Source organism: Indicator indicator, chromosome 22 (assembly GCF_027791375.1).
Source record: "Indicator indicator isolate 239-I01 chromosome 22, UM_Iind_1.1, whole genome shotgun sequence".
Taxonomy (NCBI): domain Eukaryota; kingdom Metazoa; phylum Chordata; class Aves; order Piciformes; family Indicatoridae; genus Indicator; species Indicator indicator.
The window spans coordinates 4,014,202-4,036,511 of NC_072031.1; the positions used below are offsets into that span (position 1 = coordinate 4,014,202).

Here is a 22,310-nt window from a genome sequence, read left to right on the forward strand (position 1 = left end):
TGCTTTAGCTGAGTTTTTAAACCAATTCAAGGTGGAAAGGTGGAAAAGGGATGTCAGGGGCAACATTTTATTTCAAATGATAATGTGTTTGGGAGGTATGTGGACATGTAAAAGGTTAGTTTTTGATTTGGTCTGGGCTAGAATTAATCTTTCGCATTCTTAAAAGTCCTCTCACGACCTGCCAAGTTTTAAGTCTTGAGTGCCAAGGAATAGGAGGGACCTGAGGGTTCTAATCGACAAACAGCTGAATATGAGCAAGCAGTGTGCCCAGGTGGCCAAGAAAGCCAATGGCATCCTGGCTTGTATTAGAAATGCATGAGGAGGAGAGAGGTGATTGTCCCCTTGTACTCGGCACTGGTGAGGCCACACCTCAAGTACTGTGTTCAGTTTTGGGCACCTCAACACAAGAGATGTGGAGGTGCTGGAATGAGTGCAGAGATGGGCAACAAAGCTGGTGAAGAGCCTGGAGAATAAATCTTACGAAGGAGCTGGGGCTGTTTAGTTTGAAAAAGAGGAGGCTAAGGGGAGACCTCATCACTCTCTACAGTGTGAGAGGACATTATGGAGAGGTTGGTGCTGGTCTCTTCTCACAGGTAATTAGTGATAGAACAGGAAGAAACAGCCTCAAGCTGCAACTGGGTAGCTTTAGACTGGACATTTTTCACGGAGAGTGGTCAGACGTTGGAATGTGCTGCCCACGGAGGTGGCAGAGCCACCAAACCCGGGTGCGTTTAAAGGTCATTTGGTTGTGGTGCTTGGAGATACGGTTTAGGGGTGAACCTTGTGGAGTAGGGTTATCGTTTGGGCTTGGTGATCCCGAGGGTCTTTTCCAACCTGAATGTTTCTGTGATTCCGTGAATTAAATAAAAATTGATAGACATGTAAATAGAAAATAAAAACTATCCACGTGCTCCGGCGGTAGCTCAGGCTACCCTCCGGCCCTGACGTGGCGCTCACGAAGTGCCAAGCTCTGCCGTATGCTGTGTACCCCGAGAAAAACTGCCCAGGCGCGGTCCTCGGAAGGGGGCGGCTTAAGCCAAGTGCTCCCGGTCCCCTGCAGCAATCCGTTCAGGAAAGGGGAAAACCCCCGGCTACCAGGAACTCGCTATTTTCCTGGCATGGGTGGGTGTCAGGCCGCAGTGAGTGCCTTTTCCACCGGGGGTCTCGAGAGAATAGACGTCCCCATCAGGACCCAACTGTCCCCAGCGAGAGAAAGCAGGAAGCGGAAGAGTGCGCACAGCGCCCGCCGCGTTGCCTGCTGGGACTCGCAGTCCGCGGGGCGGGGTGAGAGGTTTCGCTTCCCAGCGTGCCCCGCCCGCGCATGCGCTGGTGTGCGCCGGGGCCGCCGCTGCCGGGCTGCTTCCCAGTCCTGAGTGCGTCCGGGCGCCTCTCGACGCCTTGCCTGGCCTTCCCTGCAGGAATATGAAGCCCTAGAGCCCCGAAGGCCCTAGAAACCGTTCGCTGCCAGCATGTTCGGCCGCTCTCGCAGCTGGGTGGGCGGTGGACATGGAAAGGCCGCCCGCAGCATCCACTCCTTGGACCACCTCAAGTAAGCGCGGAGCCGGCCGCGGGCTCGCGGACGACTGTGAGGGGAAGGAGAGTCGGGGCTGGGGCTGCGGGCGGGAGCCGTGCTGCTCTCCCTGGTGGCGAGGACACTCGAAGGAGGCGAGTCAACGCGGAAGACACTAGCAGACAGGCTCTCGCTGCAGAGCTGCTCGGGGCAGGGTTTTCTCCCGCAAAGGGCTGTGGAGCAGGGCCGGGCGGCTCGGCGGCTTCCCTGAGGAGATGGGGTGAGGAGGGAGGCAGCTCGACAGGTGACACTCCCCAGGCGCTCGCTCTGGCCTCGGCTGCCCGCTCTGGCGCAACTCGCCCCAGCCGAAAGCTCCCGGAGCAGTGCACCAGCGGCGAAGGAGGCTCCGTGCGGTGAGGGCGAGTGTCTTCCTCAGGGACGCCTGCCTCTTCATCCCAAAATGCCTTCAGAGCAGACGCAGTTCCGCGGTGGCTGACGTACGTGTTTGCTTGATTTTGTGATATCACAGACATTCAGTGGAGTGTAAGGGATGATAACAACGATCACGTTCCTCTTGAGGGAGAACTTTGATTGTGTACTGCTAGTGACTAAGGCAGGGACCATGTCCCAACCTGTAAGCATAACAGAGCTTTTGAGATGTAGTCAGGATGGTGGTTTTGCAGGTCCAGGGCATGCACCCTGGTTAGAGGGCTCAGCAGCTGACACAGAAGTAAAGCTGTTGAGCTTGAGAATTGTAATGTTAGCCTCCTTGATGTCCTTGTGTTACTGCTAACTGCAGAAAGTGAGATCGTTTTTTCTAGCTCTGCCACTGGAGAGTTGGAAGGGGGGCAATGGATGAACCAATTTAAAATTCTCTGTTCTATATTAAAGGTTCTACTATGCTGTTCTTCCCACCAAACAAGAAAAGGAGGTCATTAAGAGGGGAAGCATTTTCTGAATGAAACCACTGTGAATACATAGCTCATTGAGAAATAAGCAGTTGGTAGCTTTTAACAATTAGTGAGATTACAAGGAGGACGTGAGTGGGGTCCAACAGTAATGAGCAGGGTGCGCTTATACAAGATTTGGATCTTGCAATCCCTTTATCAAGAGGACTTAGGGGTTCTGTCCCTTGTCTCTCAACTGGAAAAATGTACCAAACCAGCCAGACTAATTTAAATATATTACTTTTTACCAGAGACAGGGAAATCAAGTCCATAAATACAAAACTGATGAGGCAGTAGCACTGCAGAAAGTAATTTTGAAGCATGGTAGGTCAGACTAGTAAGTCAACATGATCTGGCATTGCAGGAAAAAGGGGAATAGTCATGCTCAGATACAAGTACAGGAATGTTCTATTTGGTTTACAAGGTGTAGCCACTGGGTACTACTCAGTGGTAGTGGAGCTTTAGATCTACCTGCTTCTGATACTACTCTTGAAGATCAAACTGGAATGCTGATGCATGATGAAATCTGAAGAAACTTAGTTTAAGGTTAGAAAAAGTAAGCTGGTGAGAGGGAGATTTTAAGATGTTAGAATCTTTCAGGCTGGAAAAATGTGATCATATGTTCTCCTGGAGGCGGGGGGGGGAGAGGGAAGCCATAACCTATTTGATTTGCAGCAAAAGGAAATTAGGCTGTAAGTGTTGTGACTTGCTCTTCTTATCTGAGAATTGATGTGTATATATATATATATATATATTTCTCTACTAAAGTATGAGCTTTGGTTTGTTTGCTTTTTTGTATGTAATTAATTATGAAATCTAACGTGGTATAAAGGACGCCAAAGATCTTTCATCTGTTTAGAACATGTATATTTTAAGTATTAATATATATTAAGATTCTATGAGTTTGTTTCTAGCTATGTGCCAAAAGCAAGGGCTGACATAGTCTCAATTAGCTCGCCATTTTGTGAGCTGTCTGCATTCTCATCTTTTCAACTCATCAAAACTCCATGTTGTGATCCATGTGAATGAGTTGAGTAGAACACACCAACCTTGCTATTACAGGCTGGCTTAGCCTATAAAAGGTGTATTACGCTATTTTCCAAGAGGGAAATTGTCTACAAACTTAGACTTTGGATTGTAATGGATCAAGAGGACGTATACATTTTCCTAGTATTTGAGTGGTGATGTCTTAACTATTCTTGAATGCTTCATGTGATATCTCTGATGTTCCTACTGAAGTGTAGAAAGTACTGAAGTGTAGCCTAGTATCTTTCTTTCTTTATGCAATTTTTTTTTCTACTTTTGTAAGAGATATTTTACATAGCCCTGTTGTTATCTTCAAGTATGTTTCCCATTGTTGCCTCTACACTTGGTGTTTTAATTGCATACTGATTACACACAAGGGTTTATAACACTAGAGTTGTGTGCTGAAGATTTCTCATTGCTTGGTCAGATGCAGTATCCATAAACGTGTATGGTTGAAGACTTGTTTCACAGCTGATTCATTTCCTGAAGTACTGTCCATGACATTCCTCTGTGAGGACAATATGTAATTACATAGCTGCAGACAGCATGGAGGAGCAAATATGTTATGGTTAAGTCTGGAGTTTTTAAGTTAGTGTTTTGACTTCCTAGTGTACTTTTGTAAGCAATAAGTAGGAAAATCATTAATACACTGTATTCATGAGCTACTACTATGTTACCCCTTTGAGCACAATCCCTTACCAGAAAAACATACAGAATTTTGCCTTGTTAAGTTGCTGACAAAATCTCCCAGTGACTGATGACATCAGGTGCATTGCTGCTTTCTGCATGTGGGTTTTTGATAGGTTTTGGGTTGTTTGAACCCAGTCTTCAGATACAGACAGAGATGACAAAAATGTCCTCTTTGAGGATTTAGCATTTTGACGCAGAAATTTACCGTTTTGTAGTCAGCATTTAAAGATAGGCTTTAAAGATTTATTTAAATATAAAAATACCGGGTTTGTGTGATACTATGTATTCTTATGATATGTTGCATGTCTGGTAAGAGAAACAAGTATGTGCATACTTTCAAGTAAGTAGATAAAGGAATAGCTTGAAAATTAAGTCCAGGTTTTCTCAAAGGGTATCAGTGTGTTATCAAATCAAGGAACTTTGCAGACATGATGATATTAAGTATGGTAATTTGGAGTCAGTGTATTCCTGACTGTTAAATGTTTCTTGCTTCTGTAACGCTCTGTTGTATAGACTCCCAAGGTGAGGTAATAACATATCGTTCTTTCCATTGCTTGCCATTCCCAGAGTTCTGCTGTTGGAGTAAAGTCCATTCCCAAGTTTGAGTACTGCAACTTATTAGTGAGAAAAGTATGTTCACAGGTGCAATAATCTATATACGAACTTCAAATAAATAGGTTAAAATATGTGAAGTTATGTGAAGTAGTGGAGTATTAATTACTCTCTTTAACTCTCTCAGGAAAGCTACTTTTAGAAAGATGAGGGAGTTCTCTTAGGTGATCAGACATAAATTGTGCTGTCTTCACTCTGAGTTGTCACATTGTCAGTCTCCATAGAAGGAATCTAGAACTCTGATCCCCAGATTAGTTGAAGAGGATTTGCAGGTGCTCTTTTTGTTGCTGTTTATGACCTCTCTGATGGTATGACGTGACCAGGCAGTTCTGCCTGTAGGAGTAGCTATGAATCAACCTTTCCTGGGATGGTTTTAATCTGAGCAGTTTCTGGTCTGGATTTGGGAAATAAGTACTGTTTCATGATATGATTTATTTTTCTTTCTGCATTTGTATTAAAAGGAAATGCTAGGATTTTAAAATTGTGCACTAATTAGACAGTGTGTTTACATTTTTATAGTGACTAAGGACAAACACCATGCATGTGCAAGTGACATAGCAGCATATTATTTGACATTGTGTTTTGTTTTAGGTACATGTATCATATTTTGACTAAAAATACAACGGTTACAGATCACAACCGCAACCTGCTGGTAGAGACTATTCGTTCTATAACAGAGATCCTTATATGGGGGGATCAGAATGACAGCTCAGTATTTGAGTAAGTACTTCTGAGCAATTTTGTCTCTTGGTTTGCTTTTGAAGAGCAATTAGAGTTGCATAGAGATCTAGTTCAAAAGGTTAACTCTTCCAAGTGTCTGTTTCATGAATGTAGGTAGCAAGCTATGTCCTGTAGAAGGCAGGTAGACAGGATCATATTCTTGTTATACAAAGAAACTTGCGTCTGTTAACAAAAGAAGTGTTTCAAGTTCAGAGCCCCATTCATGTACCGCTTTTTACTCTGAAGTCTTTGACATAAATTTAAAATGTAACCTATTTTAGGACCCAGATGTATTCATTACATCTATTAATAACATTACTTTAATTGTTCAATTTATGTGACACTATAGATAATTGTTTTAGCTATGACATATAGGGATTGTGTCCAGATGTTATTTTAATCTTCATAAAATAGTGTGATAGAAAAACTTCAAAACAGATATTTACCATTGCAAATCTATTAATGCCAATTGCATGGCTGTTTGCTTCAAGGCACTTGCTCTTTTATAAAGGCAATTTGTGACAGAGAAGTAAAGCTAAAGTGTTCGATCTTTTTAATTACTTATTTAGAGAGTGGTTGGTTTTATTTCTACAGCATAATTTCAACATCATTGAATTACGATGTGGACTAAGAAAATTAACTTGTTCGGATTATTCATATCTGTACTGTAGCTCTGTCTCCTCTGCTTAGGAGGATTTTAGGAATGAGGAGTTTTTTCTGCAGTTAATGTAAAAAAACTTGTCATGTCCTGTTCTTTTTTAAATTGCATGCGTTTCTGGTTTCAAAACATTGAAAGCATTCACTGCTGTTTGAATTGTGCAATAAAATATGAAATGCTTGCTTCTGATGTGGAAAAAAAATGAAAGTGGATTAAAAATAAGGTCTACAGTGTCCAAGACAAAAAGTGTATCGGCCTAAAAGGACAAGTTAACAAAATGTATTCTTCATTCAGAGGCTCTTCCCTTCGAAATTATGATTGCAAGGTAGGGAAGGTGCCTGATAAATTGACTATACGAAAAATAACAAAGGCCCTGATTTCTTGACATCCCTTTGCACAGTTTAAGTGCAGAAGTGTTTAAGTGTCTTTGTTAGTATTTAAGGGGTTTGGAGGATATTCTTCTGAGATACAGATAAAACTTTCCAAAATAATTCTTCGTAAACGTAAAACACGCTGTTTGCCAAACTTGACTAGTATAGTCCCTGCTCCTCATAAAATTATGATTGTATTAATTACAGTAAGTGACTTAATGACACCTCTGTTTTATTGCAGCTTTTTCTTGGAGAAGAATATGTTTGTTTTCTTCTTGAACATCTTGCGTCAGAAGTCTGGACGTTACGTGTGTGTACAGCTTCTGCAAACTCTGAACATCCTTTTTGAGAACATCAGTCATGAAACATCACTGTGTAAGGTCATGCTTTTAAACTGCTAGGGCTTCACTGGTCACAATTTGATTGAATTCTTCCAATTCTTTCTTCTTCACAGAACTATATGAATGCGTAACAATCTTTTTAGTTGAAAATTACTGAAAATGCCTTTTAGTGTAAATTGTCAGGTATTTGGTACTACTAAAACATTGATTTAACGTTTCAAAGGTTTTTGTAAGTCCACAAATTGAGGTCTGAAATGTTACCTTGCTGTGCTACAGATATGTGGTGGAACTCTATTGTGCAATTTGTACTGAAACCATTCTGACATCACTGGGGCTGACATGCAGTCACTTGGGTTTACTTCAAGGATTTTAGAAACACGTAAAGAGAACAATCAATTAATAGTTAAAGAACTCCAGAACTATCATGAAGAGTAAGTTCTTAAGCAATCCTTTGAGTGTTTATGAGTTTGGGAGGAAAGACAGTTTGTGTTAGCTGCAAAGCCTCCATAAATTGATTGAAGTATGTTCTCAATTGTCTTGCCCTTGGGAGCGAAGACCTTCATAGGGAACAATTCCCTTGTGTTACTGCTCGAAGCTATCACTTAAGTTGTTTGGCTAAAACTTTGGATCTTCAAGCATCAGGTAGTTTGTTGCTAGCTTTAAATACAGCTAGTTAGCATAGTATATTAATTTTTGTTAACCAGTATGATGTGTCTTTTTTTTCAGACTACCTGCTCTCTAATAACTATGTAAATTCTATTATTGTCCACAAATTTGACTTCTCTGATGAGGAGATCATGGCATATTACATATCATTTTTGAAAACTCTTTCCCTGAAGCTCAACAATCATACTGTACATTTCTTTTATAATGAGGTAAGTGAAGAAAGAGTTGCAGTATAGTTGTCAGAGGACTTTAACTAGAAATTAATAGCAATTTGACATGTATTTCATTTAGTTTCTTGTCTCAGCATGTCCTGCATTTATTTTTATAATGGTAATGCCAGTGACTGAGAATTCATTTATGGTGATCTCTGCCAGAGTATGAGAAAGATCTTTGATCTCATATGACTATAAAGTTAAGTGATACGCTGGACTCTTTCGGTAGTTCTGAAGTCTATTTTTCTGAGAATTCAATTTGTTTATTCCCTGTTTCTTGTGATTTATATAAGCAGGATCTTTTCTGTTGATCACTTCTTTCTAGGAGTCTTAGTCAAAGTCCAAAAAACCTGAGTAATCAAAAGCCAAAGTTAAATTGGATTTTTCCTTGCTCCATTCCAATTTCTGCCAGAAGAGGGCATTAAAGGACTGAATATGTGCAGAGTTAACATGGAAAGCTCTCACGCTTAAAGCACCAGTTTAGTTTAATGCAGAGCTACAAATGAAGCCGACTGTGTGTTGTAAAATAATTTCAGTTATCTAAGATGTAAAAATACCAGTGATACATGTAGAACGTTTTTCATACAGAATCCAAACAAATATTCTGTTGTAATTACTTTCTTTCCTCTTGTTACAGCACACTAATGACTTCGCTTTGTACACTGAAGCTATTAAATTTTTTAACCACCCAGAAAGCATGGTCAGGATTGCTGTTAGGACTATAACTTTAAATGTCTACAAAGGTATGCTTTTTATATGTTAAAAAAGGCATGTGTCCCCATTGCTTGTCTCAAATGCAGTTTAATTTTGTTATTTACATCTAATAGTTTTCTGACAGTTTTAGAGATTGAAAAGCTTAGCGTATTGCTATGCTTCAGATACACATTTTGGGTTTTATGAAACAGAACCCCAAGCCTACAGTATTTATTTGTAAGTAATATTGTTTCCTCACAGATGAAACTGTTTTTAAAAACCCAAACGAGTATCAAGCATACACAAGAAACTTTAGCTTCCCTTTCAACAGATATCAGAATGTGTCTGTATTTATGAAACGAACCTCACACCACAAAACAACAACAACAAAAAAACCGAACCCAAAGTGCTTAAGAATATAAAGTGGTTTTTACTTATGAACTTGAACTTTTATGATGTATGAAGCAGTAACCTTCCTGACTACATCACTTCCTTTTGGATTTGAAGTGCATTAGAATATGATCATAGTGCTCCTACGTGCTGCGATCACTCCAGTTTAAAAGAGCTAGACCATTCCTAGAGGTGCCCATTGGAGGCCAGAAAGCTGCAGTCACAAATTCCCATCTGGACATTCCAGCAGCACATAAGGGAAAAAACCCAAAACTTTGCTGTGAGAATAGTTAAGCACTGCAACAGATTTCCCAGAGAAACTGAGAAATCTGTATTCTGTGAGATCTTCAAAATTCAACATGGCCCTTAGCAACTTGATTCGACTTTGAAGTTAATGCTACTTTGAAGTTAATGCTAGTTTGAAAAATGGGTTTGGATTAGACAGTGCCCAAAAGTCACTTCCCCCTAATTTTTTCTTGCTGTCTGTAAAATCTGTAGTAGGCTGAAAATTATAACGGTGATCTCTGTAGAAAAAATGGTGCCTATTCAGAACATCTGCCTCTGAAATCAGCCTGCTGTAAGGTGCTATGTATTATGGAAAATGTTCATGCAAGACGACTTATTCTTTCGTCCATTTTGAATTAAATCATATTTTGGATTTATACAGCTTTCTATCATTTAAGAGGAGTGACTTGGTGACAATGTTCATCATAGAAGAATGTAAAGTAATTTTTTAAAAGAATGAACAGTTGCTTTGCAGATTACTGGATAGCCTACGTAGCAGGGTGGGTTCTTCATAATGTTGACTGCAAGGGGCAAAATGTCTGTCTTTTGTATGTTGCGATTGGGCACCTGATACTTGTTTCTGCATCAAGGATAAATAAGAGCTCACAAAAAAGAGCAAAGTGCAGGCTTCATCTCCTATTTGTTATATATTTACATCTCTAGGTATTTTAATGTTAAAAAAGTACTTGTCCAGACTTTGAATATAAAGGCTAGAGTTGAAAAATCACAGCTCTGATGTTCCGGTTTCATAATTTCTGACTATCTGTTTGCATATATTCTGATCTAACACCTACCCTGTATCTTTTAGTTTAGATGCTTTGTGCTTTAGCTTTTTAAACCCACTTGGAGGATGTCACTATCCCGGTTCCTAATCCTGTTAACTGTTGTCTGTTTCTTTTGCCCTTCCTTCACTGATGATTCCTGTGTTCCTTAATGCAGTGTCATGTAAGTCTAACTAGCCTGGCTTTCAGCATTACTGCTTTATTCTTATGCTTTTTTTTTCTCTTGTTTTTTAATGAAGAATGTGCTAAAAAAAAATCTTAATTCCACTAGATTTATCTTCAGACCTAGGTAAATATTGGGCTCATTCAAGTGGAAAAAAAAAAGTGATGTGATGCTTTTTTAGATGTCCATTTCATGCATAAGATCATGTCAGGTATATACTCATATGAAAAGCTAGCATGTTATCAAAATTCAGAACATCCTTTGTTGTATTTCATAACAAGGAATCTAAATAAATTGGCAACTGATTTTTCTTTTTAACAATTTCTCTTCAGTGGACAACCAACCTATGCTGCATTACATTAGAGATAAAACTGCTGTCCCTTATTTCTCCAACCTCGTTTGGTTTATTGGAAGCCACGTGATAGAACTGGATAACTGCGTGCAGACTGATGAAGAGTAAGCTCTTAAAACTGCAGACTGTTGAATGGAAATAATTTTCCCAGATGTTGATATTTTCCTTATTTTGTTTTCAGTAGTCTGGCTAAGTTATCTTCTGAATAAGTTTTCTTGGTTTTCATTCTTACAAGGCCTTTTAGGGATTCTTTGAATTAATAATAGCACAGACAGGGCACACAGCACTAATATCTGTACAATTAGCATTTGGCAACATGCCTTTTCTTCATCTTTGTTTTCATTGTGTTAAATTTAGTAAGTATCTAAAAGACACACAAAGTATCTTGGGGAAAAAAAACCCCTTGCCATTTGCATTCTACAGCAGATACAAGCCTGAATCCTTTTGGCTAGCTGTATTGGTTGAGTGCTGAAAACACCTTTAGACAGGTGATCTGCGGAAGGGATGAGCTTTGATCCTTGCCTTCAGTTTTTAAGGCTTTGAGAATTCATTTAATCTGAGACTTTCTGCTCTCTCTTTCAGGCACAGAAATAGAGGCAAACTGAGTGATCTGGTAGCAGAACATCTTGATCATTTACATTACCTTAATGATATCCTTATCATTAATTGTGAATTTTTAAATGATGTGCTGACAGACCACCTACTTAATAGGCTCTTTCTTCCCCTCTACGTATATTCGTTAGTAAATCAAGATAAGGTAAGATATGTGCTTATTTAAGACTTAATAATAATGAAGTCTTAAAGGTGTTACTTGCTTTCAGTATGCATAATGATTTGTGTAGCAGGTGGGGTCTGTAGTGAGGTTAATACCATCAGTATCTGCATCTGTGTTTTACATAAAACAGCTTAAATAAAGTGACTATAAGGGAATTACCCTGCAGCTGAATTTAACAGCAGAATGGATGAAATTGTACTCAACAAGCATACACTGTTTTGGATGACATGGTTGTTAAATGCTAACAGTAATGGGACACCAGAAGAACTGCAAATTTGGAACTGAGTTCACATTTCTCTGACACTGGGAGATGTGTGATTATGTTTTCTGATATGGTAACTTCTCTGCTAGCAAAAGCAGATTAAAATACTTTTTTTCAGTATACACACAGATTATCTGTGGCTTAAACAAAAGAACAGGTTCTACCTGTTCCGGGTAGAACTGGTTGAAAATAAAAACATTAGGTTATGATACTTAATTCTTTTATTTGCAGATAAGGTGTGTTTGAATGTTGAATTTATTTTTGAATTGCAGACTTGAAATTCAGTGGAAAGCTGATTTTTAATCAAATAGGAACTGTACTTTTAAAACTATACAGGTTCCTGTATTTACTTTAAAAATAATTCGCTGTTCAGTTTTTCTATTTTGGCTATTTTTTTCCCCTTTTTCTTTTTTTTCTTTTTTCCTTCCCTTCCCCTTTCCCCCTTTTTAATCTTCTGTAGTAGTGTTTGTTGTGAAGATACAGTGCTCTGTGAATTTCAGCACACTTTCATTAACCAGAGGTCAGGTTTCTTGCAAGTTAATGCATTCAGTGTGTTACATGTGCGCTGAAGACTGAATAACAATCAGCTTCTTGTCTTACCACTGAGAAGCAGATTTCCTGACTTTTTATTTTGTTTCAGCTATTCTACCTCTTTCCATTCATGCATGTGCAAAAATCTACTTGTCCTGTTTTCAGGCAGATATGTGTCTATTATTATGAGGTCAGAGATATTTGCAGTCATAAAACTGGACTATTCTTACCTCTTGAGATAACTGAGGAATTAATTTGCTGATGGTTATCACCAAGTATCACTAATTTATTTTTAGAAATATTTTCATTACCAGTATATAAATTGACAACCGTGTGCACAATTTATACTTCAAATATTTTAATCCAATGTAATTTACTTCATTTAGAAAAGTGTCTATCAAGAACATGTTTTTATGTTGGTAATATGTCATTGTTTCTGAACAGATTGTTTTTAGAGCAGACTTGAAGGAATGTTAACAGAGAAGTACTTTTTGAAGGAACAGTAAGATAGTGAAAACCAACATCTTTCTCAGACTCTCATCTATTAAATTTAAATTACCAAAGTGACCATGAAAGACAGTAATTGATAGCTATTTTTTTGGCATGATGAACAGGGGATATGCTTACTCGGTCTTCATTTGAAGTAGTTTACATGAAGTGAATGTTAAATAGTGTGATGCTTTCTGAACACTTTGTAGCAGGATGTAGAACAGTACATTAAAAGTTTGGTTTTAAATAATACATTAAACAGTATCAATGCTTTAACTTTTTATTAAAAAAAATCAGCATTTTTCACAACTTTTTTCATGTAGGGTGGAGAGCGTCCAAAAATAAGTCTCCAAGTTTCACTTTATCTTCTTTCTCAAGTAAGTATTTTAAGTATTTTGTGCTGTTTCAGAAAATGTTTTGCAGTAGTGTTATGAATTATAAATTACTGTATTCTTGTCTGTTTTGGCAAAGCCATTAAAGAGAATTACAAATGTTGACCTCTTTTAACCTCTCTGATTTCAGCGGAAGCATTGGCTGGGTGTCACTTCAAGATTTGCATCTATGTTCTTTGTTGCTTTTAATAAAGAAAACGGAACTTTTTGCCTAATTGCAAAGAACTGGAAACAAATTTTGTTTATCAGAATAGCATGTGATGTAGAAAATCATGCTAATTTTTCTGTCCCTGGCAGAAATTTCCACTTCTTTTTAACCTAGTGTCTGTCTTTGGAATGGGATCTGAAAATTTGTATGCTGAGTATTTTACAAATCTTCTTAACTGCTTTGAACACCAGAATTACTTCTGTATTAGAGACAAGGGCTTGAGAGACTTCATACTAGCAGATGAAAATTGCTGCTGTGGGTTTTCATTCACTGTTCCAAAGTGAGCACATAATTATGCCAAAACATGCTTGTGTGCAGCTGTGATTTGTGAGATTGTTCTAAGTATTTTTGAAGTGTAACTTTCGAAGTGCAACTTCCCAATGTTTTACACAGGTCACCGCTGTACAGTAATGTGCTTATGCACATCATTTTTGATGGTCTGAAATGGTTCAGACTTAAATCAGAAAACCCATGGAGATAATATTTAGATAAACATTGTCAAAAAAATTATTAGGTGTGCTAATTTAGAAACTACCTGGGGATTTTTCAGCTGGAACCACATGTTGGGGACCCAGCTTTGATATTCTTGTGAAGAGAATGGATATAAGTTGACATAAAGATATTGCAGCTGGACCTGAGCTGGTTCTGTTCAGATGCTGATTGTTTGCTGACTGAACCTTGTAAGCATTGCCTCAAAACAGAGTAAACAGAAAACTGTTAAAGCACTTCTAGATAAATGCTTCAGTATCATAGGCAACATGGTGTTTATTCTTGTGTTACATAGCTGTTTTGTAGCTAGACCTTAATTCATTGACATTTCATAAGCGGAAAAGTTGCTTCTGATCCAGTTCAGCCTATTGTGTGACACTTACTCCTGAATCACTGCAAAGTGATTGTGTCCACAACACAGAACTTACTGGACTCCTGCCAGTTGTTGCTATACCACAAGGTCAGTGGATGCTGTGTACCGTAATCAGTTTGTGTAGCTTCTCGAAAAAAAAAAAAAAGCAAGGCAATTTTCTGGAGCAGTTTTAATTTGTCTTTCTTGCTAGAATATGACATGAATTTTGTCTCAAAGCTAATGAGGAGAGAGAATTTACAGGAGGGAAGATTATTACAAATTGTTAAAACTAGGTAACTTAAAACATAAACATCAAATACCTATAGAGAGGATTACGTTCTCCTTTGTTTTGAAGTTGGTTTCATGAACTCTATCAGTGTTAACAGTTGTACTTACTGCATATATAAACTCAGAATGCCAGTTTAACAAGGTCAAAGGAGCGTGTTCAGTTACTGAAACTGAAGCAGTATGTGTTCTGTGATATGTGCCTAATATTTCTTTCCACCCTTCTTTTAATAGGTTTTTCTAATTATACATTATGCCCCTTTGGTGAACTCGTTGGCTGAGGTTATACTTAATGGCGACCTCTCAGTGTTTTCTTCTAAAGTTGAGCAAGATATACAGAGAAACTCAGTAAGTAGCCAACTAATCTTTAATTTTTCAATTTTGAGGGGAAGGCAAAATACTTAAAAATCAAAATCATGTGTCTGGAAACTGGTAAGCTAAGGTGATTGTGTTTAGGAGAGAAGAGCAGCAAGAGGAGATTTCAGCTTTTGTTGTTGGATTTGATAGCAAAAAAGCACTCCATGCAACTTACAATATTAAGTGCTCACCATGGTTTTGGACATCCCTATGTTTCGTAGGTAGTAATGCAAGAATGGGCAGGACACAAATTAGAATACTTAACTGATTCTGTAGAAATCAGACGCTGGAAAGGCTTCCATCATTTTGTTGGGATGGTTTTGCAATCCAGTCTTCTGTGTTCAGTTTTTTTGTTACCAGCTCTTTGGTAGTGAAATAGAACTGAGTTGTCACAACCTTCCTGTGAAATTATTTGTGAAAACATCTGGCCTTATGCTAAATCCTTTGGATATAGAAGGAAATAAAGTTTTTTTTTTTGTCTGAATATTCCCAATGTTTTAACAGTAAAAGTGTGCCTAGGAGAATATAGACCAGCTAAAAATAGATGGGAGTGCTAATCACTTTGTGATTGCCCTTGAATGTTCAGATTTATCCTATGTAGATATTGCAAGATGCTCTTTCTACTGGTTTTCTAAGTACTTGATTTAATACTTTTTTTCCCCCTTTTGCTGTGGGTTTCACAGTTTCGAGAAATGCTGCTTAACTTTTTAAAGGCCTATTTGGAGATGGTAATAAGGGTCTATGACCTTACTTTGAATATGAGCTTTCTGACTGAACTGTAGCTCTAAAGATTTAACATGTCCCTTAGTTTCTTGACTGGTCAGCAAAGAGTTACTGACAATGTTTAATTTATAACATGCAGCAGATGGGCTCTCCCAGTAGTGGCTATAGCTCAGAGTTTCGAGGAGATGTGCTTTAACTCTTCCATCATGCAAGTCAACTTTTGCAGATTCTTCCTATTGTGTAGTGCAGTAGCTTTTGAGTTCTGGTATCTGGTACTGTTGATCTTGATATTTAGAATCTTCTTTAGAAAAAACTCCAGTGGAATGGTAGAGCTGACTGAATGCTTTAAGATAAAGCAATCTCCTACTTGTGCTAGCAAACATCTGACCTCCTGCCAGCTGCGTACTGAATGTTTTGTGTGTTACTCGTGCAGAAACGGTGTTGTTACTAGGAAATTTGTGGCAAGAGGGTGGGGCATCAGTTGTTGCAGAACTGAGATTTTCTTTTCCTGTCGAAGTTACTGTAGAGAGTTGCAAAAGATCTGTAGCATATGTTTGTGTGCTTGCACTAATGTTAGGAGTATTAAGTGTTTCCTATAAACGTCTGTTCTCGTGTTTGTAATAATATTTAGATTGCTGCTTGTAACTGTTCTTAATGATGTGTCCTCATGGCATGTAAACTGGGAGTTGTGTCATATCTGAACTGGTAATAAATAGGAAGGGTATTGGCTTTGTAGGACAGACAGTTAGCAAAGCTGCTATTGGTGGGTCTTTATTACCAGGGAAGAAGAGTGCTGGTGATTTTGGTGGAAAAGCTTCTGTGGTTTTTAGTAAATTCAACCATATCCTTCAATTAAATCTTGTAGGGGAAACCTGTAGTGCTGAAACCTTCTGGTGGAGGAGGCTGGTTATTTGCAGAAAGATCGGGGAGGAGGTCCTGCATGGGCAGGGAGGTTGAATTAGATGATCCTTTGAGATCCCTTCCAACCCCTAACATTCTGTGATTTTGTGATTCAGCAGAAGAGCTCCATGCCCTGCTTACAGTGAGGGGAGCTATCAAGTGTTCTCAGTTGAGTATGAACCACTACTGCATATATTATGTGGTATTTTCTGCTGATATACAATTCAATGCAGTGAGTTTAAAGTCAATTGCTGGTAATGGAAGCACAGACAGGTGATGCAGTTTCTCGTTGCTCTGTGATAGCATTTGTTAAAGCAGAAAGTTGATTTTTGAGCATTGTTAGCCATTTTAGGGGCTGTTCTTCAGACCGCAATGTGTATCAGGATCTTTGCAAAGTCGTTACTGTGGTGTTCTGTTGCAAAGACAAACTATTCAATCGTGGAATCTATTTCAGAAGATTTCTTCTGGGGCTAGTAGAGAAATGTAATGAATTAAAATGGAATGTGGTGTTGGGAGTATAGACTGAGATTACCAGAAGCAGGACCATGTGTCCTTGTTCTAGGAAACTAAATAAGAATGAAAAATGAAACCTGAGAAGAGTTGGGGTTACTCTGTATAAATGCAATATATCTAGAATAGGGCAAAAGAGCGGTGGGAGTTGTCATGATGTCAACAAATGATATTTTTTTCTGGAAATCAATTTGCGGGGAAAAAAAATCACCAGCAGATCAAAGTGGTGTGAGAATGAATTGGCAATAACCTGACCAGGGAGATCTGCTGAACATCACGGAGCAGTACTGACTGCCCAGCTTCCACAGAACGGGTTCTCCACCTTAAAATATAGATACACTTTTCTTTCCATAATTTTTTTCCTATATTTCTTGCTTTCAATGACAGCAGAAGAAATACTAACTTTTTAATCTTGTGATGAAATTTGAACGTGTAGCCAACAGAATCTATCTAAACTTGTTAGTAGCCATCAGACTAAGGTTTACCTTATTTCCTGTGAGATCTGCTTTCCTGCATAATTCGGATGTGGGCTAGTTCTGCAAATTTCATGTTTCTTGTTTAACCTACTTTCTCCTTCCTGTATAAGTTGTTACTGGTACTGCCTTACTTGACCAGCACACATTGCACAAGCTAAACCATAATGGAAAATACAGGTGAAAGAGAGGTTTAAAGTATAAATCAGCAGTATCTCACACTGTATAATTAACTTACATAAACAATATACTATGTAAATTAATTGTAAGTCTTCCTTTAGACTGTTTTAAAGATGCAGCCTTGTTATGTTTAGCAGAACAGAGTATATATGTTGACTTTCTCCTCATTCTTTCTTGAGAGGGACTAGACCACAGTTCAGTGTTTCTGAGCACATTGCTGTCTGGTATCTTCTGCTATTTTACTCCTATGGCTAATGGCACATTAGAATGCAAGGATGTTAGGTACATGCAAGGATGTTAGGTACATGCTTTCTTCATGGGGAAAAAAAAAAGTAGCCACAGCATCTAGGAAGCAATTTTAAGAAGTGAATGCAGGAAAATGTATTGTGCAACTTGTATGCTGCTTTCCTTTTTTCCCAAACAGATAGAACTTAATGTGTTTTTCCTTTTTTTTTTTTTTATGACTTTTCTGACCAGAAGCCATCAATAAAAGGTGATCAGATTGTAACTGGTTGTTTTATAACGTTCCTGTATTGCAGTTTGATCAGACTGAAAATATATCAGAGAGGTTACTGGGGGAGATCAGTGTGGTAAATTTCTTGTTGTGGCTTTTTGGTATTGCAAAAGATTCCTCCTATCTGTTTAAGTGACGAGTGTAAGGTGACTTATGCAAGATTTCCCTAAAACCTTTTAAGAAAGGGTAGAAGATGCTGAGAAATATTTTGGCCTTTTGACTTATAAGAGGCTTCTTCCAAGATGTTTTTGAAGTATTCCTTATTAAGGGGAGGAGTCTTTTTCCAACTTTTTTCTCAGAGTTCTCTTTTCATGCACACATCTTCAATACTTATTGTAATTAAGTCACCTAAGGCGAGGAATAGAATCAGTTTTGTATTTACTCTAGTCTTACTTCTTTTCTGTTGATTGGTCTCTTAACTCTTTAGCCAGTATCAGCTAAATGTGATGGAAATACTGAGATCTGAAATGTAATGAAGTTTCTGTAGCAGTCCTGATCAGCCATATACCTGTGTTGGCAGGAAGCTCTCAGCCCATGAGTTTCACTTCTCAGGACCAGATAGGTTTGGCTGATCAATGTTTATAGCTCTGAGACATAGAACATGTACTGTGATAGTCCAGCTGTCAGGCTTAATGAGTGAGAAAGGAGCTCAAAACACCACAGCTCAGAAGCAATCTGCAAAATTGTAGGAAACCAGTCCTGCTAGTCACAAAACCTCTTGTAATGCCCTGTGTCTTTTTGTAAAAATGTATTGTTCTCTGTTGTTAGCATGGTACAGGCTCTTGGAAATTCAGATTTCCTCTGGGAGAAATTTGTCACCTGAATTTATTTTCTTCCTCTGTAAATAATCCTGTTTGCATTCTTGTCCAAATCCACTATTTTGATCTGGAAGATAAACTTCTGATATTTTTGGGTAGTACACAAAATTAAGTAGTGTTGGTTATCTGGACTTGGTAAGTCAATGTCTGGAGGCCCAAAAAGAAGTTGAAATTAGTCATGCTCTGGCAGAAGGATTGCATTAAATGCTCTTTCTAGGTCCCTTCCACCCCCTAATATTCTGTGGGTTTGTGATTTGGTGCTAGTTGATACAAGGACTGGTATGCTGTTGAGAGAAGCTTAAGATTCAAAAAAAGCTCATGGCGTATAGACCATTGGTTCTTGTCCTTTTTACTGCTGAAGACATAGCAATGTATTAATAGGAGATACTCTGTCAACACACTTTGGATGTTGCTGCCTTTATCCTTTATACAAAAGGTGTCTTGATTTTGTATGTACTAGCTGTCCTACCTGTTTAAGAAAGGTCAAAATAGGGGAAAAATGAATATTTTCAAACTGATGAAGTAGTTATATGCCGTCTTGCTTCATGATGACATTTTTTAATGATATATATAGTATTTTACTTGAGATAATTGTTCTACTGATAATCTGGTAAAACTTGAACTCTACTTTCTTGTATTTTAAAATGAATTTGAGATTTGTGCCATGCTAATTTACATTCTAAAACCTCTCTTATGTGAACTGAACTTTCTTTATCAATTAGAGTTAAAATTGTCTTGCTGTAACTCAGTGTAAACTCTTCAAATTTACAGACGAAGTCAAGTATCAGATGTTTCATAAAACCAACAGAAACACTTGAAAGGTCTCTTGAAATTAATAAACAGAAGGGGAAGAAGAGAGTGCAGAAGAGACCCAACTATAAAAATGTTGGTGAAGAAGATGAAGAGGAGAGAGGATCTGAAGATAACCAAGACGATCTAGATAAAACTAAAGGTACAGAGGCAAGTTCAAAGGGTATCAGAACAAGCAGTGAAAATGAAGGTGAGTATAGCAGCAAATAAAAATGATGCTTACAACTTGGATACTTTTATTTGCTCTATGAACCTAGTCATGATCTGCAACATGACTTGTTCTGTTGTTGCACTAGATAAAAGCGAGACTACGAATTTTGCCTCAGCCTTTGGCTGTATTTTTTATGTCCAGTAGTCTTCAGCCCTTATTACAAATACATGCCTTGTACCTGGGTGTATGTGGTTATGGGGCACTTTATAAGTAGTCTTCACAACTTTAACTTAAAAGAAAACTTCTTCATTGGAAAAAAAAATGCCTACATCTATTCATTCATTTACCTTTCTGAGGTTATGATTATAACCTTTATAGATGCATTAGTAACTTTAAATGCAACATGGAAAATTGAGAAGAGCTTATGACAACTCTCTTAAAAATGGTGAGTGTTTTGCTTTTTTTTTTTTTTTAGAAATAGAGATGGTAATCATGGAGAGATGTAAACTATCAGAACTGTCTATCTCTGCTGTGACAGAACAGAATACAACAGATGAAGAAAAGAGTGCAGCTGCCTCTGGGAGTGAGATAACAAACTGGAACAGGTATAAAGGAACTGCAATCAATTTTGCTGGATTGCTTCATTCTGTTAACTTGCTCACTTCTCTTAAGGGATGTTTCAGATCTGCCTCCAGTTAAAACTACAGGAGTTCTTCTGGATCACAAATAAGTGAGGCAACAGAAAAATGGGGTATGGCCTCTCTACTGATCAGTTTTTAAAATGGTTGTGTTCTTTTGTACAGTTCAGGCTTTACTGCAGTTGTGATGCCTTACTTTGATATATTTAAATTACAGAATATTAACACAACAAAACCAGAATATAAACGTTTTTATTTCAGGATTTTCTAAATCTCTAAATTAAGCCAGAAGGGTTTTTTTCTTAATGATATTTATGGTCACATCTGCCAATTTTGCATACACCCATAGGGAAACAAAGAAAGATTCCTTAGTTCAGGACTGTATTTTGCAGAATTTTAGTAATAGTGCTAACCTAGGTACAGTTTCTTGGGGTTATTGAAAACTTCTCTTGGAAACAGAGTTTTTAAGTGTTTCTGGGAGCAGAAATTGCCTTGATTTAATCTTAAATAGGTTCTATTCCTATAAGAATTTTACATCATTCTCACTCGAATGCTAAAGAAAAGAAACTGGATGTGCCATCTCTGACACAAAAGTAATTGCAAATGTGTCCCTTGGGGAAATGCATATGTTTAATAGGATTTCAAATTTATTTTTAAACTTGGGAAATGCTGCCTGCTATTCCCAGAATTTCATTCTATCTCCATTATAGCTTTGATGTAGCTTAGGTTACATTCATTAATAAAGATAACATTTAATTTCATTGTAAAAGTGAAATTGAACCTTGACTTGAACTGGCTCTAAAATGCATTGTTCTAGATTATTGATATTTTGACTAAAATATGTGCCAAATGGCTTTTAGAAAGTAATTGGCAATGACTTCATGGAATACTAAAGCAACTAGCATGCTCAGGTTTCAAAAAGTACTAAATACTTAGATGTGATTTGCTGGCATATTTTGCAGATGTCTGCATTTCAGGACTCTTGATCTGTAGATATGATCTGCATCCTGCATCTTTTCTAAAAATAAACAGCAACAAAGAACATGCAGAGCTACAAATATTTGTAAAATAAGGATAGGACTTGGATAGGGTATTTCCAGCCTTAGTTTTGTACATCAATTTTTGGAAGTATAGGTGGATAAGATGCTGTAAATTAAGATTTTGTGTTACTCTATATGCCAAATAAATGTGAAACAGTAGCTAAATCTTCAGTCTTCAGTTGTGGACATACTCTGCATGAATAAATAATTTGAAGAATATTTGCATGGCATTTGATCTGTTTCTTCTATCAAGTCACTTGTAAAAAACTAGTAAAGCAAGAAAATTATGACAGTTAGAAAATAAATTTGAATACTTGCCATATACCCTTTAATATTAGAAGATGATTTTTGAAATTGTCAAATAATCAGTGAAAAATAAATGGAAACCAACATAGTTTTCAGTAACTGTAAAAGGTGAGGCAGATTTTCAATTTCTCTTAGCCATTTAACTACTCTGAAAAACATACAGGGAGGAAAATAAGTATTTTTGATGCAATTTTATTGTGATGTGCCTCACTATTGGGAATTTTAAGCCTAAAGGCTTGTTTTTAAATTAGCTTAATTTTATAATATGGTACACAGCAAAGTTTTTTCCAGAATGTGAAACCTTCATGCTAGGTTGTACCTTCTGTTGCTACTTTCATACAGCTGAAATTTTTCTGGGTGTATTCCATACTTGGGACCTGTTGAAGAAGGGGATTCATGGAAGTTGTTTCAGCTTCAGATATTTGCAATTCATACTTTAATAGTGCAGATAGATGCTGTGAAGAAGCATCTGGAATGAAAATTATTTTTGTCACTTTTTTTTTTTAAAGCTACATAATTTCACAAGTTTAAGTAGTGTGTGGGGGGGAAATGAGAAATAGTGTTAGGTCTGAAGCTAGGAAAATGTACGCCTTTTTATGACTTTGGATGTTAAAGTATTTTACATGGAAGTACTCTAGCTAATGTAAGGGTTTATTTTTTCTTTTTACTGGTAAAAATTACCTTGAGAG

The 22,310-nt window shown here is 37.7% G+C and overlaps 1 protein-coding gene across 1 annotated transcript in view; it reads left to right on the top strand.

The window, feature by feature from the left end:
- The first annotated feature begins 1,469 nt into the window (after positions 1-1,469).
- CLEC16A (C-type lectin domain containing 16A) overlaps positions 1,470-22,310 on the top strand; it is a 50,220-nt gene continuing 29,379 nt past the window's right edge. Inside the window, exons 1-12 of the mRNA XM_054391023.1 lie at positions 1,470-1,549; positions 5,377-5,505; positions 6,776-6,909; positions 7,602-7,750; positions 8,391-8,496; positions 10,061-10,066; positions 10,399-10,522; positions 11,001-11,175; positions 12,799-12,852; positions 14,436-14,549; positions 19,448-19,676; positions 20,113-20,242. Coding sequence (XP_054246998.1) covers positions 1,470-1,549; positions 5,377-5,505; positions 6,776-6,909; positions 7,602-7,750; positions 8,391-8,496; positions 10,061-10,066; positions 10,399-10,522; positions 11,001-11,175; positions 12,799-12,852; positions 14,436-14,549; positions 19,448-19,676; positions 20,113-20,242 — 1,430 coding nt within the window. The remainder of the gene's footprint in view (positions 1,550-5,376; positions 5,506-6,775; positions 6,910-7,601; positions 7,751-8,390; positions 8,497-10,060; positions 10,067-10,398; positions 10,523-11,000; positions 11,176-12,798; positions 12,853-14,435; positions 14,550-19,447; positions 19,677-20,112; positions 20,243-22,310) is intronic.